The following is a 17,420-nucleotide window of genomic DNA, read 5'->3' as shown; positions in this document are numbered from 1 at the left end:
TTTCTCTTCACTTTTCTATGCTCCTCTGATTTAATTCTTTGATGACCACTACTCTTCTGATTTTAACTACCATTGGAATTTACATACAGCTCTCTAACTTTCTTAAATGGTTTCTTGTACCCCACTCTCAGTTCTAACCTCCTCATATCTCTTCTCAAAGCCTCATACCTGTCGCATTTCTCTGCTAAAATAGAAGCTGTTTTAAATTCTTTCCAATTGTCTAAGTAGTGTTCTCTGATTTCTATAGGGACTTGTCACTTAATTTGCTTGGTGAGCATAAGTTCCTTAAGACTTTCAAAATCCATTGAATCCAACCAATTCTCTAAATACACTCTCAGTTCATACACTAAATCCACCCATAATATCCTGTTTTTCCAAGAATGTTCTTCAAATTTTGTTTTTAGAGCCGAAGAACTGAGCTTGAATCTATGCATGAATAATTTCTTAACATGCTGATAATCATCCCCTTCATCCGCTGGTTCTTTTACTTATTAACTGCACTACATCATGAGGTAATAAAGGAATTAATTGCGAGAGCCAGTTGATCTTATTAATGTTTCTCCTTTTGAGCCTGTTTCTTGAATAGCATAAAGAATAATGAAATATCTATATTACTTGGTTCAAAACGTGATACTAGATCTTTCAAATTAACCCTTTTCTCTCTAGGTTGTTCAACTGTCGAAACCGTGGAAGTTAAGCTATTAGTCTCAACTTCGTTCATCAGTTTTAAGTTCTCTAATTCAAAATCTCGCTCACGTTCCCGTTCTGCTCTCTTGTTCACGTTCCTGTTCTGCTCTCTCTTGTTCATGTTTCCGCTCTACTCTCTCTTTTTCGGCTATTTCGTCTGCTTTTTTCTGCTCAGCCACAGCCCATATTCTTTTGCCGCTTCCTCTTCATAGTCCTCGGCATTAAGAATAGCCTGCCTAACTTCTCTTGCTTTAATCGCCTGAGGCAAATTTGTATCAAACCCCTCCACTAACTCTAATAGCAGAGCTATAGTAAATTTCCTCATAAACTCACCCATTATGGAAAGCTAAAGCAAAATAACTTACCCAATATGCAAAAACAACAACAGGTCAATTTCTCCAAAACTGAGGAATACCCTAATAATTCTGAACACTAATTGCCTTACAACAGCTAATGATCTCTAACTAATTAACCAATGCATACACACAAAACATAAATCACAAATGCTAAACAAGATGCAAATTTTTCCTGCACTATCTCAACTACACACTAGCACCGAACTGATTTAAAAATTAAAATTTTTCTAAAGCATAACGTTACAATACTTCATACAATTTAAACAGTTACTAGAATAGAATAAACAGTTAAATACGAATTAGAACAAAGGTAACCACAAGACTAACTTTCAATAACCACAAGAAAACTTTTATCCCAATAACAGAGCTATATCCAAAATCAACCTAGTCTCGAATAACTGGCATAACTTCTCCAAAATCACAAAAATGGTACTCACTAATTTGAAGATGGCTTCGATGACTCTCCTGGCACTAACTTGGATACATCAACTCTTCTGGGAAATTTCACTATTTTGCGGCACTAGATCACGCTTCCTCTGGAGTTCCCTTCTGACACACTGTCACTTTCTGAAGAGGCTTCACCACGCGAACTGTCCTTGCACGTAAAATTAGATCGTTCTTGTGCAGAGAAGAAAATCTTGACTGCTCACCTAGTCTTTTACAATACTGCCTTTTTTGGAACTTCCATTCGATGATCTGGAACACTCACATGACGAGATGCACGGAAATGAATGCACGATGTTAACTGAAGTTCACAGGCAAAAAGTCCGTTCCTAAATTTACTCTCAGGAACAATCCTAACACCAATTCTAATATTACTGCTGTGGTGTAGTGGCCGAAACCGATACAAGCCCTGGGTTGTGATGCAGGGTTGAAGTGAACTTCAAACTCAAGTTCTAACAATAACATGCATTTTAATAAGATAAAAACATTAATAGTTGCGATTCTTGACAGTACGGAACTTGGATACATTTAGTCCCGTAATTTCAGAATTTTGTTACAGGAAAACTGCTCTATGACATTACACATGAGGAATGATCATTCTTAGCAGGCCAACATGCCCATAGCTCTAAACAGGAAAGTTTTTTTCCTCTTCTCAGGAAACCACCTTATATACCATGTTTACTAGCACTGAACTCTGGGGAGGGGGGGGATTCTTTCCCTCATACATAATGAAGTGTCCATCTCCTGACCCTGGTGAAAAGACTTGTCTCTTTGTCCACTGGAATGACCTTCCAGGCTGCAATTGGAATCATTAACAAAGGCACAGGATTTAGCCAACGATATGAAAACTATTGCACTATGAAATCACTCCTCCTACACAACGAACCTTTATGCCACCTTATCACACTTTCTTAACCAGTATATCCATTTTTATTCCAATTTTAAAGAATTCTCATTTCAGTAAAAATACACCTACCTTCTATTTATCAACCATGTTTTCCAAGTCACCAATTATTTTCAGTCTATCAGAATTTTTTTTTTTATTCAGTCGCTTCTCCACTCATAACGTGTTAATGTTGTGTCTTCAAAAGATAAAATAACAAGCAAACTTTCTTCACTCCACTTATAAACTCTATCTACAAAAATGAATGCCATTTTTGAAATGACTAATTTCATTTCAGGCTCAACAATCAGGCAGATTTGTTCAATGCCAACAGTACTCATGACAATATATAAAGATACTAAGATAAAATTTGAGGCTTTAGTCATAAAATCTTATATTTACAGAACCATGGTAGGGAGATTCTCTCTTAGCACTTGCAAGGGTTATTTGCGATTCAGACATCAATAACAGTGAACATACTTTTTTTCAGATTGGTACAGCTACTTGCATATGCTAATGTGATTTGCAGGACTCTTTCTGCTCTGGGAGAGGGTTGCCTTACTGTTAAGTTCGTGGCGAGTCAAATGGACTTAATTAGAAAAGAGGAGAAAATGAAATATATGCCTTTAAAAAAAATAGAATACTAGGTCCCTATCTTTAAACAGACTCCTATAAATTTAAATCTGAAAAGAGTTTTATCTGTTTAGGATTTATTAGTACTACTGACAAGAGATTATCTTCTGAAATACAGAATCAACAATGTCTGGTAAATAAGACTTTCTGTCGTTAAGCCGGTTTTTCAGATCAAAATTTAATCCATGAAAAACAGTCTTCATTTACACAATGGCTGTCACACCTGTTTAGACATATGCTTCTGAGACTTGGACAAAGACAAAAACATATTAGCAAATTTTGAAAAAAAAAATTGACAGAGTATTCTTCATGACATAAATGAAAATAATACCTAGAGGAGGAAATCAAACTTGGATCTTTACAAGATATACAAACACCCCAATATCTTAAAATATATAAAAATTAACAGTATGAATTGGATGGTTCACATGATCCGAATGAAAAACAAGATTATTAAAAATACTGCATTTTAAATTGACTGGAATCAGAAAGTGAAGAGGACTGCAGCTCAGATAGTTTGATTCTGTGTAGTGGGATTTTCTAGAAATTAATGAAAGGAACTGGAGATCAACAAAAACGAAACAGTCATTAATGGAGAAATCTTCAAAGGAAGGCACTGGCCCATAAAGGGGTGTCTGGTCACTGATTATGATGATGATGTATCATAGGATGCACATAAGTTAAGGAGATAATTTTCAGCACAAGCTTAATCACAGGTGAACTTATCACATCTGATATATCATTCACACATGTGATGAATAGCATGCCTCTTCAAAAGTAGCCACATGCAAGGAGACCTTATAATCAATTTCTTAAATACGTGCAATGAACGGCATGAATATTCAAATTTACCACATATACAGAAATCCATGTGCCTCTGTCATCATTATAACATTCAAGCTTACTGTATTAGAGTGAAAAAGAAAAAAAAAATGCAAGACAAGAGTCACATGGATTCATTTGAACAACCAAATATCTAAAGCTTGCAAAGTGAGTGTTGTTATCCAAATATACAATAGAATGCAGTATGGGATATACAAATGATTTTATAATTTTTAACGGCAAGTATTCAATTGATCAGCATTAAAAGATGAAAATACTTCGCTATACAAATTCTATATATAGAACAGTTTGAAAAACAGTCACATACTTTATTTCTATATAGGTAGAGCTTAATGGGCTGATGAATTCATAGTAATGAAAGGACCACTTTCTAGATTCAAACAAAAGCATAAAACATAGTAATATGCCATCTCTTGAGATAACAAGCACCAAGAAGTTCAGATAAGGCGGGCCTTCCCCTTGATAAATTCACCCCAGATATTGCAGACAGACAAGTACTTACTTTAAGCATTACTTTTAATATTTATTTATTTTTTATTTGATTTAATAATAAGGATGGAAGGATTTTCCAATTGTCTAGTAAAGTACAGAAATTTTAGTATTATATTTATTTAAGGAAAATTAATATTCCAAAAACTGGACTTTTTTAAATAAAGACTACATAAATTCTAGATTTTACACTCACCAATTTTTCCACTGCCAATGCCATAACTTTTTCCATATAATTCTCTACATTATTTTAAGGAATTTTGGAATTAGAAATACAAGTCTAGTATAAGTATTAAAGAAAAACAGTCTACAGAGACATCTTTCAAACACCCTGTACACACTATTTTCTCTATGCAGCCTTTTTTTTCTCATAACCATCGGTCACAGACATAAGTTTCCAGTTAGAAAAATATTTTAAATGATGCAAATATTAATGTTTTAGGCACCTTTAAATTTAAAAAAAAAATCTTAGAACAATGAGAAAACATGAAAGTTTACCTCTTCTCCATTACGTAAATGCGTTAAAAACAAGTTACTCCATAGAAGTATACCAGTAGTATCTCTTTCACAACCACCTCTCCACGAAAATCCCGTAAGAGGTTCATCTGCTCTACCCATCCAGTTAGCATTACCCTGAAAAAACGTAATAAAGGTTCTTTATAAATGAGAAGTCCTTGCCATTGTTAATAAATATGCAGTTTTTTGTTTAAACAAAATATGCATTGATAAGTATAACAATTCTCTAATTACCTAAAATACATTTAAGTAACTTCTTTCTTAATTGCAAGAACACATATCTCATGTTTTCATTACTTACTTGTAGCCCTAAAATTATAAATAATGGTAAAAGCTAGTTTCATCCATAAAATAATTAATATAAAGTCATCTTCATAACTTTGTTTGCAGTAAGATAATCACACAGCTGATGTAATTCCTTAAGGAGATGCTGTCATTATTTTCTTGTTGCTTTATGATCAATAACAGTTCCTAATAAATTAGATAGCCATCAGCTGAAATAAAATCACTGTCTTTCATTTTAAAATATGTGGCATGCTTAAAAAAATTACGTAATTTTCCACTTTATATTAGTAAAAAAAAAAAAAAAAAAAAAAGGAAGAAATGAGCACTGTATCAGAGCTCAGGGAAATTACATAATTTTCCAGTTTATATTATTGAAAAAAAGGAAGAAATGAGCACTGCATCAGAGCTCAGGGGAATTAGAATTTCATAGTTAACATATGAATCATTAACATCTTATTGGTCTTAAAATTGTCATCTTCTGAAAAATTAAGCTTTGTTTGGCTAACAGGGTTAAGCCTTAACTGAGAAGCTGTTCTTTTTTGCTGTCCTTTGGAGTAATGCACACAAAACTAAACACAGCAAATAAATACCGTATATGCTCGTGTAATGTCCGTGCCCCAAGTTTAGAGATAAAATTTATGTAAAAAAAAAGTGACCCGCACAATGTCCACACCCCAAAAACTTTCTTACTTTAAAATATATTTTTTAACATCGCCTTTTTCTCTTTAGTCAATAACATTAGCCAATGAAAATTTTTAAAGAAAGAATATGCATTTGTTTTGTCCTTGGTTGGCGCCAGGATGGAAAGCAGAGACTTTCCTTGCATTCTAGTGCAGCCCTTATTCAGTCATAACATTGGCACCAGCAGTCCACTCGGCGAACATAATAAATGAAGGCAGTCCGAACAGGTTTTCACCACACTGGCTTCCAGGAAATACTGTTTTGTAATGAACTACTTTCCCCTCCTTCTCCCTTGGGCATTCACATTTTTCAAGCTTTCTCTTTTCATTCATAGTATCATTTGGAATTCGTGGTAGTTAGCATGTAGTGTGCTTAAAATGGGAAAATACAGCAGCTATACAGTGGGTTTTAAACTGAAAGTTGTAGAATTTGTACAGGAAAATGGAAAAAGAGCAGCAGCAATAGTACATAAGGTGAGCGAAAAGTGTGTGTGCAATTGGAGCAAACAGCATGATTAACTGGTGGCAACGGACAAAACAAGACGTGCATTTCGTAATTTGAAACGTAAGTTTCTGAACTTAGAAAAAAAAGTAGCTGCGTATGTTTGTGATACGCTCAAGGATACACAGTAACATGAGAAACGTGCCAAATAAGAGCGTTTGCTGTGGCATGAGAAGAAGACATTCTTACATCGCAATTCAAGGCATGTGAAGGCTGGTTGTGGCCAATGATGAAACAAAATGGATTTTCCTACAGTGTGTCAGAATAGTTTTTTTTTTTTAATAATGTGTGCAAGATATTAAAAGAACCAACTTTAATTTAATTTGTGTAAAAGTAAATATTAAAACTGCAAATGTTGGTTAATTTGCGCCTCTATATTGTGCTCCTGTGCAAACTAATACATGGAGTGTTGATAATGTAAACGGGGTAATTTATATTATATGTGTGGATGGAAGAAATTGAGTTTATAAATTTTAGGTAGCTATTAGACAACTTTAAATTTGATACTTTTATTACTTATGCAATTTTCTTCCACATAGAACTTAACTTGGCTGTTTGAAATGAAATTTACACCCAAAATTACTCACGAGAAAAAGCACGAAATTTGAATGGCCTGTGTAATGTCCGCAAATGCATTTTAGTTATTTAGCTTTAGTAAAAAACGTGCGACGTTACGTGAGTGTATACGCTAGCTTTTTTACTCATGTGGGATAGTGTGTGGTTTTATTTGGAACACATAACATACTTGACAGAGAAAATAGATTACGTGGGACATCTGCATTCAGCGCTTTGATAAATTAATCAAATAACCCTTGTATGCTTCACCATAATCAAAGCAATCCAATCCTATTTTTTGACAAATTAAAAATTGAAAAGCAGTTATCTAATATAGTAGAACCTCATTGGGCCAGCAGTCAGTTTAAAGATATCATTGGGAAAATATCATAACATTAGAAAAGTACATCAAAAATCAGTGACGGTTGAAATTTTTTAAATCTACGATTGAGCTTTTGGACTTTTTTTATCAGTGGTAGGTCATTTAATGGTCTTCGTATTCTGCATTATGGTAAACATTGTGGCTTATATGCATTAAAAACAGAGCCATCAATAACAGTCAGACAGCAATTGACATTGAAATCATTTCAAAGGCAATTGCTGTCTGACTGTTATTGATGGCTCTGTTTTTAATGCATATAAGCCACAATGTTTACCATAATGCAGAATACGAAGACCATTAAATGACCTATCACTGATAAAAAAAAGTCCAAAAGCTCAATCGTAGATTTAAAAAATTTCAACCGTCACTGATTTTTGATGTATTTTTCTAATGTTATGATAATATGACATTGAAATCATAGGTATATTTCAAAGGATAAAAAGATGCAAAAACATTGCTGAAGATCATGTTTTGCAATGAATAAATGTAGAAAACAGCTACTCAAGATTCAAAGTACTGAGTGATGAAAAATTATTCACACCATTGATCCAAAGAGAAAGGAAATTTGCAGTGAAGAGAATGAATGCTGAGAATATCAGTGAAATGCAAATAGAATAATTAGCCATGCCTTAAGCAAAGCTTTTGAATATTAGAACAACTTTTATATGTTTCACCCATAGATTTTTTGTTGATTGAAAAGTGGCATGGAGGTGTGGCAGCCAAGAGAGTTACAAGATATTAACAAAACAAAACAAAACAAAAATAAAGACCTTTCTAAAAAATATCTCCTAAAATTGCAAGGAAGAAACTTGACAAAATTTCATAATTTGTTAAAATTTTTTGAGACAATATTTTCTATATCCATATTCAAGCTTCTGATAGCACAGTTTGCTGCATTATATACAATGTGAGCATTGCAATTAACTTAATAATACTTTCATTAGTAAGGATGTTAACATCTAAGGAATTCCAAAATTACAATTTATATTACCTGCACTAACACAAAAATGTCTTGTCCATTCTAACTGCAAATTGTTCATAGTAGAACACTGTAATATTCCATTTGCACTTTTCTCCACATTCACAAAGAAGCCAATTATATTATTCACTATACTGAATTCCATATTAAAATATTAATACATACTGAGAATATTTTTACTCCCCCCAAAATTTGAAGCATCAATTTGAAGGCAAAAATATAAAGGTTGATCACAATTTTTCAATTTTTTTCAAAAGTGCCCTTAATGCCTCCTTTATGAGAAAGCATATTTGTAACAACTGTTCCACATTTTGTTCTATACTTTGCAATCTTGATAAATTTTAAATTTTTATTTCAAACTGAAATCATGTGATTTATAGGAATGAGCATATATAACAGCATGGCATTTTTGAGCTATTTCCAAAGCAAATATTACGTTACAGAATTTGCATTTATAAGAAATTTAACAGTAAATAGAACTGGATGATAATGCACTACTTTTATTTTTTATAAGAATCTGACTGTCTATATTTTCTTACTGCTAAAACACTCATATATCCAATTTACAAAAATCTTCAAAAATAGTACACTTTGTCTCTTGTAGATTAGAGTTTTCACATGACTAATTTTTTATGTACTGGAGCCGTTTAGTCAACTATTTAATCAGCAAGAAACAGAAAAATAAATCAAATGGGTCTTCCATTTTTTTATCTGCACTAAGTAGCATATTTTAAATCTCCATAGTAAACTAAATTTCCTTGAGCCTTGTTTAATGTACTGAATGCATAGAACATATGTATTCCAGTTCCCAGGAAAAGGATAATAGTTGCCATTAATCATTCGTAATCTTTTCCCCAATTTTTTTTATATAAACACAATCACTTGTTATTTTGTTTTCTGTTTGTTACATACCATATAGTCCAGCATATACTGTTCACATATAATTTCAAACTATGTTTTTTAAAAATTGTTAAGTATATTCTCCATATAATGTGCACTGCCTTTTTTTTATAAAGAAACCTGAAATGTTCATCTGCAACATTCTTATCTTTTGAAATCATTCATTGAAGATTTTTCCCAGGCTTTTGAAAAATGGTATACTGAATTGACAAGTGATAAGGGAAACCATATGTGGTGGGGAAAAGGCTTGAGAGAGGAAATAATTCTGAAAACAGGGAGGACTGCATTCAAAGCAGGTGTGCATTATGTTATTCTAGATTTCTGAGAAAAGGGGGCACAATTTTTGGTAACACTGCAATTCCAACCTGAATGAATTCACGGAATTACGAGTCGAATCTCTTCAGTTTTTCCAGTCATGGAGCTGTGATTTTGAAGCGAACACCGAAGGCTTTAGTAAGTTGCATTTGCCTTAGTTGAAATAAAGTTGATCTAGCGCATCTTTCTGTAGTAAAAAAGACTTCTGCAAAATGAAACAAATACAGTACTGGTTTCTAATGCAAAGTCATTCAATTTGCAAAAGATAATGAAAATTGTACTGCAGCAAGACTAGGAAGAAAGCTCCATAACTGAGTGGAACTAAAACAGAATAACAATAATTAAATTGCCAAGGAATAAATGAATAAAGGAGTAATGAAATGATACTGCCTTAGAAGAAAGTGTTGCAAACTGGGTCCTAGAAAATCATCAGAAAGGATAAATTGCAACAAGAAACAGCATACATTTATTTCCCTTAAGCTGGGAGGGGAAGAATGCAAATGAAAGTGAAAACCTTAAAGAAACTTAAAGGAGTGACAGGAAAGTGAAAAACCTTAAAGGAGTTGGTATTTACGCATGGAATAATTTAGTTCACCAAGGAAAACCAAAAGTTTAGCCAAGGCTTCCAAAAGATTTGGACATCAAATTGATAAGTTTCCAGAAGCATTCATGTGTTATTGAATACTTCTGGGGAAAAAAATTACTGTCACATATTGGAAATATGGATGAAACTCCAGTAATGTTTAATATGATACAAAATAATGCAACCTTCCTGTTTATGAGAAAGGATGGATGGGTGAAAAATTGTGGATAAGAAATGTTTGGCAAAAGCATCCTGCTGCCTTAAAGAATCCAGAAAGTCTTAGTTTGGGACACGTTTAGAGCTAACAGATAATATGATATGATAATATTCATGAAATAATATAACACATACATAGCAGTTATTCCAAGAGCTGTTACAGCCTTTAGATAAGTGCATTGATAAGCCATTCAAGGGGATTTAAAATGACAGTGGAATATGCGGATGTTAGAAGGTGAAAAAAGTATCTACAAAAGGAGACTCAATGCCTCTTGCCAGTCTAGAAATAATGTTGAGTGGTTAGTAAAAGCATGGAATGAAACTAAACCTGACATAATTAAAAATTCATTAAAAAAAAGTAATATATCTAACAATCTAGATGGAAGATTATTATTTATTTATCAATCAGCGTAACAGTGATAGTGAAGATAAAACAGAATTCTATGACATGCCTGAAAATATAATGGAAGATGAATATGATGAGCTTTTCATATTAGCTGATAATGAAAATTGTTAAAGTTCATAAGATATGTCATTTCTTTCAAATAAACAGCATTTAGGTACATGGAGAAATCTACTTTTTTTAATGCTGACCTTGCCCTTATTTTTAAATCTATCATTTTTATATCTAGCATGTAATGCACACCCATACATTTTGATCATATTTTTTGTTTAAAAGTGCAAGTTATATGCTGAAATATACAGCGGATAACAGCACTGAAAAAAATAAAATAAGATGTGAACACAAAAATATATGCAATATGATTTAACAAAAAAAGGACAAAATTAAAAGATCGAATATTGTATAAAGCGATGAGCATTAAATATTTTAAAACGGATAAAACAAATGCAACTGAAGCACATTCTACATGGATACTGAGAGGGATAATGAAGTGACTATTAAGCAGTACTAAAAGCTGCAAAGTGCACAAAGTTGGATTAATTTTCCTCTTTAGCAAATCAGAGTACTTTCTGACATTCATTGATCATCACATCAGATGGTGGAGAAAACCGAAATTAACAAAAACTGTGGGAACCTTTCATTGGGTTGCCATGCCCAGAGATAGTTGGTTGGTGTGTGCATATTCTGGCACAAAACCTTACAGGTTATACGCACCGAACCACATGTCAGACACTTAAAACACAGCTGATAGATAAAACAGACATACATACAAATAGACAGACAGAGTTAAAATCACACAAAAGGTATAAATCCAAAACTGATGAAATGATCAGTGCTCAGATGAAGTTGGGTGTAAGATTCTAAAACATGAAATAATTCAAAATACATTTCATTAAAATACTAAGGTGTAACAGCAAGACAAGGTTAAATTACAAGGTCCAGAGGCACGTCAGAGTCATTAAAATATTTCATCCGAAGTCTGTTAAAATGTGGACATTTAATTAAAAAGTGATGAACAGTTAAAACAACATTACAGTTTGAATACACAGGTTGAATCTCGACCTTCAACAGATAATTGTGCGTGGCTCAAGTGTGACCGATACGAAGGCGGGTTAAAATTACCTTCTCCCTCCAGTTTCTGTTTGTTTCCCAGTACCCTAATTTAGGTTTGACACTTCTCAATTTATTCAAAACCTGATCGTCCCAGAATAACTGCCATTTAGATGAGATTCTCTGCTTGACGGCCATTTTGATATCACTAAAAGGAACAAGCGGATTCAACAAAGCAATAGCAGACTTTGCAGCTGTGTCTGCCAGCTTGTTACTTTTTATGCCTACGTGACCAGGGACTCAGCAGTAAAGAATAGCATACCTTTGGCTCTTTAGTTTTTAATGTATTATTAGAATGTCTACTAGCAGAGGATTTCAAGTCTTATAAAAATTACTTAAAGCTTTTAAAATACTTAAACATTCTGTATAAATTATAAACTTTTTCTCAATTTGTTTAGAGATAAATATAAGAGCGATATACACAGCAGTTGATTCAGCAGTAAATACAGAACATGCATTTTGCAATCGTTTGCTTTCAGTGTGGTTTTGAGTTACAAAGGACGCTCCCACATGATCGGCAGATTTTGAACCGTCTGTACATATAGGAGTAAAAGTGTTGTATTCATCCCTGTGCTTAAGAAAAACTTGCCTATATATTACCTCATTTGTAACACTCTTATTAAGATCTTGAAAAACATCCAGAAGCTCAATTTTAGGATTATACCAAGGTGGGAATTCTAGATACTTCACTGACTGGACCTTGATATCAGACAAGAAAAATTTTTCTATCAGCATTTCTGTTCTTTCTAAGAAATGAAGTACGTTAAGATGTCGTGCAGAAAATAAAAGTTTGTGACAGACCTGGAGGGTATGATCAAATTGTGACATAATATTGAAATACTGGTAAAGAGACAATTGCTCATGCCATAGTTGATGAGCCAGTTCATAACAATCAACATTAGGCTCTGGACAATAGACATTCTCAAAGCTCCCAAACTAATCCTCAGAGCCTGATGATGTATGGGATCAAGTTTCACTAAAACAGAAGGCCGTGCAGATCCATTCACAATTGAACCGTAGTCTAATCTGGTGCATACAAGTGATCTGTAGATACGAAGTAAAGAGCCACGTTCCACACCCCAGGAGGTGTTCACCAGTACTTTTAGTAGATTTACTATTTTGAAACACTTCTTCCTTAAATATAACATACGAGGAAAAAAGGTAAGCTTACAGTCAAATATCACTCCTAAAAATTTTACTTCAAAGACAACTAATGAGCTGTGGAGGTAAAGCTCAGGCTCAGGATGAAGATTCCGCTTTTTACAAAAGCGCAAGCATACAGTCTTCTCTTTTGAAAATATAAAGCCCTCACCATCTGACCACATTTGAATCTTATTCAGAGCGATCTGCAACTATCTCTCCATGTATCTCCTATCTGCAAGTCATCAACATATAGTGAACCTGAAATGGAAGGAGGAAGTTCTTTTAAAACAGAGTTTATTCTTAAGCTAAAAAGAGTAACACTAAGAACACAGCCTTGAGGCACACCCTCTTCTTGACAAAACACATCTGGTAACACTGATCCAATTCTGGAAAAAAACCTAGCCTTCAAGAAATTCCTTATGAAAACTGGCAGGTTGCCATGCAAGCCACTGTTGTAAAGATAACATAATATGCCATATCTCCATGCCTTGTCATAAGGTTTTTGTATATAAAAAAATATTGACACTAAATGGTTCCTTTTGACAAAGGCTTTACGGATGGAGGTTTCAAAATAAGAATATTATCCATAGTTGTTCTACCTTTATGGAAACAACTTTGATATGGTGAGATTACTATACAGTCAAAAGTCTTTAATCCGGACTCGTCGGGACTTTGGCGATTCCGGATTATAGATCATCAGTTTAAATCTGGTAAGATGGCATGCAGAAATTATAAAATTAAAAACATGAAACTGTAATTGATGAAATAAAGAGCAATTATGATCTAAAGGGTATCAAAATTTACAAAAAAAAAAAAAAAAAAAAAAAAAAAAAGCTTAATATTTATTTGTTTACTTTATTAAACATTCATTTCAACGCGCGCTTGCATTAAGCATACATAACACATAGCCGAAATGAGAAAATTGCAACAAGAAAACTATTTGCTTTGTATTCGTGATATTTATAATGACGAGGAATTTGATTTAAATCATATCAAAGATGGAATACATCGAGATGAAATACTACATTTAGTAAGGAATTATAAGCCAAATAAAATAAAAACATCTGCCCTGAAGATAAGGATAGTGCTGACAGATCAACTTCCAGTTCATTGCGTGCAGCGTCCCCCCCCCCCGCAGAGCAGCGTCAAATTGATAAATATATTTCGAAATGATTAGAGAATCAAAGGATATGCTTTTATCCATTTTTTGCAGTAATTCCACGTTTTGTTTGATGGACATCGGAACATGCTTTCGCTTTGATCTGGATTCTGAAGCTTTTGGATTTCCGATTCTGGAGCTACCAAAGCAGAATCGGAAATTCTTTTTCACATAATCGAAAGTTCCAGCTTACTTTTATAAAATTGCTCTAACAATCTGCAAAAAATAATACGCCGGATCCAATTGGAGATTAAAGAACAACGCAATCTTCAACATTAACTGAAAAGGATAATTAGATAATTTTAGCTTAGCTTATACCGTCTGTTATCCATTAAACGTGCATGCGTCAATGTATTATGTGCATGCGTACATGCATATGCGCACGTGTAAAGGTATTACGTGCATACGTCAATGCATTATGTGCATGCGTACATGCATATGCGCACGCGTAAAGGTATTACGCGCATACGTCAATGCATTATGTGTTGACGCATGCGCAGAAAGTTTGTAGCTTTGAGGTCCGGATTATAGATCATTCCGGATAATGGAAGTCCGGATTAATGACTTTTGACTGTATTACTATATATATTTTTCTAAATAATGGACTAGGCGGCAGTTTACCATTTTTTCAAATAATTTGCAAACGCAACTTGTAAGAGCTATTGATCAGTAGTTGGAGGGATTTTTCGGGTCTTTCCCAGGTTTAGCTATCGGGATGGTAACAGCTCTTTGCCATGCACTGGGGCAGGAATGCTTCTTCCACACTCAATTACAAAGGGTGTTAAGGGCAACCAATGACTTATAGGGCAGATGCATTAGCATTTCATAACTGATACCATCAGGACTCGGGCTTGATCTGTGTGCCTGCATCGAATCTCTACTTAGCTCAAACGTGGAAAATTCGCTATTATATGGCTCGCAGATGCGAGAGTTGAAACGAACGGGAACTTTTTCACAGTGTCGCTTAACAGACAGAAATGCCGATGGGTAGTTGCTGCCACTAGAAACGGCAGCATAATTCTCACCAATCATGTTTGCAAGTTCTTCTGTTGTGCTGATCACTCGCCCATCTTCTTTCCGAAAGCAAAGTGAGTGGTCTGTCTGCATGCTTTTCTAACTCTATTCTAACTATCTAACTTTTTTTTTGCTCTTTCCCATACTCGTTTACTAGATATAAAGCGGTTGTTATTCCAGACACATAGACATCCACGAATCCCTCTGGCTTTTACGCCTCACTCTTCTTGCGTTTGCTTTAGCTTTCTTGAAGGTAATAAGGTTTGACAAAGTGGGGTGTTTATGAAAAACTCGCCAAGCTTTTCTCTGTTGTTCTCAGTGTATCTTGACATTCACGGTTCCACCATGTTTTTGCCTACTTAGGAAGCTTTGTTGATGTTTTTGGAATAGAGACAGTAGCTGCTTGAATAATGACATCCGTGACTGCATTCATAGCTTCGTCGATTGGCACATCTTTTACCAACTCTTCTGTAGCCTCTGCGAGCACGAGAAGAGCTCCCAGTTTGCCCTAGTAAATATAAAATGGGGAGATTTTGATATGGGATTTACTCCATCTCGTATTATTGATACCCAAATGGGAAAATGGCATGAAATGCCTTTGTAGGCTCATCGAAGTAGGTATTCTGTTTGTTATTGAGGAGACAAAGGCTATGGTCTTCAATCATTTGCTCAATTTGTCTGCCTTGGGGGTTTCTATTTCTACTTCCCCAGAGTGGACTATATCCATTTAAGTCCCCTATTATGATAAAGGTTTTAGACAGCTGTTTTATTAAGTCATCTAATTCTTGTTGAGCGATATGACGATTTGGGAGGCAAATAAACCGAACAGACTGAAAGTAAGCTCCGTATATTTACTTGGATGGCAACAGCTTGGAGGCCTGCGCTTAAAGATATCGAACTAGAGGGATAGTCAAATGAAGTCATTAGGCCAACAGCCCCGCTCACATGCTTACCTGCAAGATTATCTCTCCTTGTGAAACAGTACCTCCGAAGCTTAGTTTGTTGAACGGGTTTTAGTAAAGTCTCTTGAACTGCCAAGCACACAGGATGACGTAAGTCTATCAAATTTTTAACATTGTCAAGGTTCTGGTGGAAGCCGCGACAATTCCATGAAATGAGGGTGGACATTATGCTTGCTGTTTGTTCTTTCGGTGCTGTTTTTTAGATTTTCGAGCAACCAGGTGTTTTGGGACATCTAGCCCCTCTTCCACATCCATCTCAGAATCTATACTGTCTGAGCTAATGCTCTCAAAGGAGCTCAAACTGGGATCTCTGATAGGTTTTAAAGGTTTCTTTGTTTCTTTATTGTTTTCACTTTGGTTATCCTTTGTTTCTTTGTTCTGTTGAGCTTTAATTGTTGATGTAATTGATTTCTGTGTGTGTGTGTTTTTTTTTTTTTTTTTTTTTTTTTGGTATATTCTGGATTGGCTGTTTAGTTGGCCAGCCTATTGCTGTTTGCGTGCTTACTGATTTAAAAGATTTTAAGCCACCGGCATAAGACAAATATTTCCGGGGCTGCGCATCTGTTATTAATTTTCTTGTTTCTGCATATGATATGTTTTCCGTTACTTTCATTGTCTGCAACTCCTTTTATGATTTCCACTTCGGACATTGTCGTGAGAATGCTGTGTGGTTTCCTTTGGAATCTGCGCATAATGGCTCCGCATTGCAATTTTCACTGTCATAGCCTACCACAGAGCAGCATGCACATGTGATTTTGCCATGACAGGACACTTTCGAACGGCCAAAGCGCTGACATTGGAAGCATCGCAAATGGTTTGGTATGTAAGGTCTTACAGGGCAGTATAAGTACCCGACCTTAATACGTTTGGGCAGATAAGGCGACTTGAAGGTCAGGATTATATGCTTCGTATCAGTCAACGGACCTTCTTTGCACATCTTGATCCGTCTGGCAGCACATACATTCTGGTCAGACAACTCAGAGACAATTTCCTCTTCTGAAATGTAAAAGAGGTTGATCTCTGAGATAACACCACGAGAAAAATTGAGTGCTTTATGTGCAGACACTTTAACATCGATTTGTCCAATCCAAGGAGTGTTGCAGACTGAGTATATAGTTTCAACAAGATCTTCACAGCATAACCGTTTGACATTCTTCAGTTCTCCAATTTATGACTGGATGTACTTTTGAATTAAAAATGGTGATAGCTTTTTGAGATTGCCTGTGAAATTATTTATGACAAGAAATTTCTGTAGACTTGCTGGATTTATATCTGGATTTGCATTTATATTTGTTTTTACTCTTCTTGATGCATAATTACGCTCGTTTGTATTTATTAAATTTGTAGAAGCCACATTGAAAAAGAAATTAAGATTCAGACC

At 34.6% G+C, this 17,420-nt stretch overlaps 1 protein-coding gene across 7 annotated transcripts in view; it reads right to left on the bottom strand.

Moving 5' to 3' along the window:
* atl (atlastin GTPase) overlaps positions 1 to 17,420 on the bottom strand; it is a 254,971-nt gene that overhangs the window by 125,283 nt on the left and 112,268 nt on the right. For all 7 annotated transcript variants that reach the window (XM_085807529.1, XM_085807534.1, XM_085807530.1 and 4 more), the window contains one exon: positions 4,834 to 4,968. In XM_085807529.1, coding sequence (XP_085663655.1) covers positions 4,834 to 4,968 — 135 coding nt within the window. The remainder of the gene's footprint in view (positions 1 to 4,833; positions 4,969 to 17,420) is intronic.

Source organism: Stegodyphus dumicola, chromosome X1 (assembly GCF_044657685.1).
Source record: "Stegodyphus dumicola isolate Sdum_Otavi_A_Nest chromosome X1, ASM4465768v1".
Taxonomy (NCBI): domain Eukaryota; kingdom Metazoa; phylum Arthropoda; class Arachnida; order Araneae; family Eresidae; genus Stegodyphus; species Stegodyphus dumicola.
Note: the sequence above shows the minus strand (reverse complement) of the source record. Positions and strands in the feature narration are given on the sequence as shown.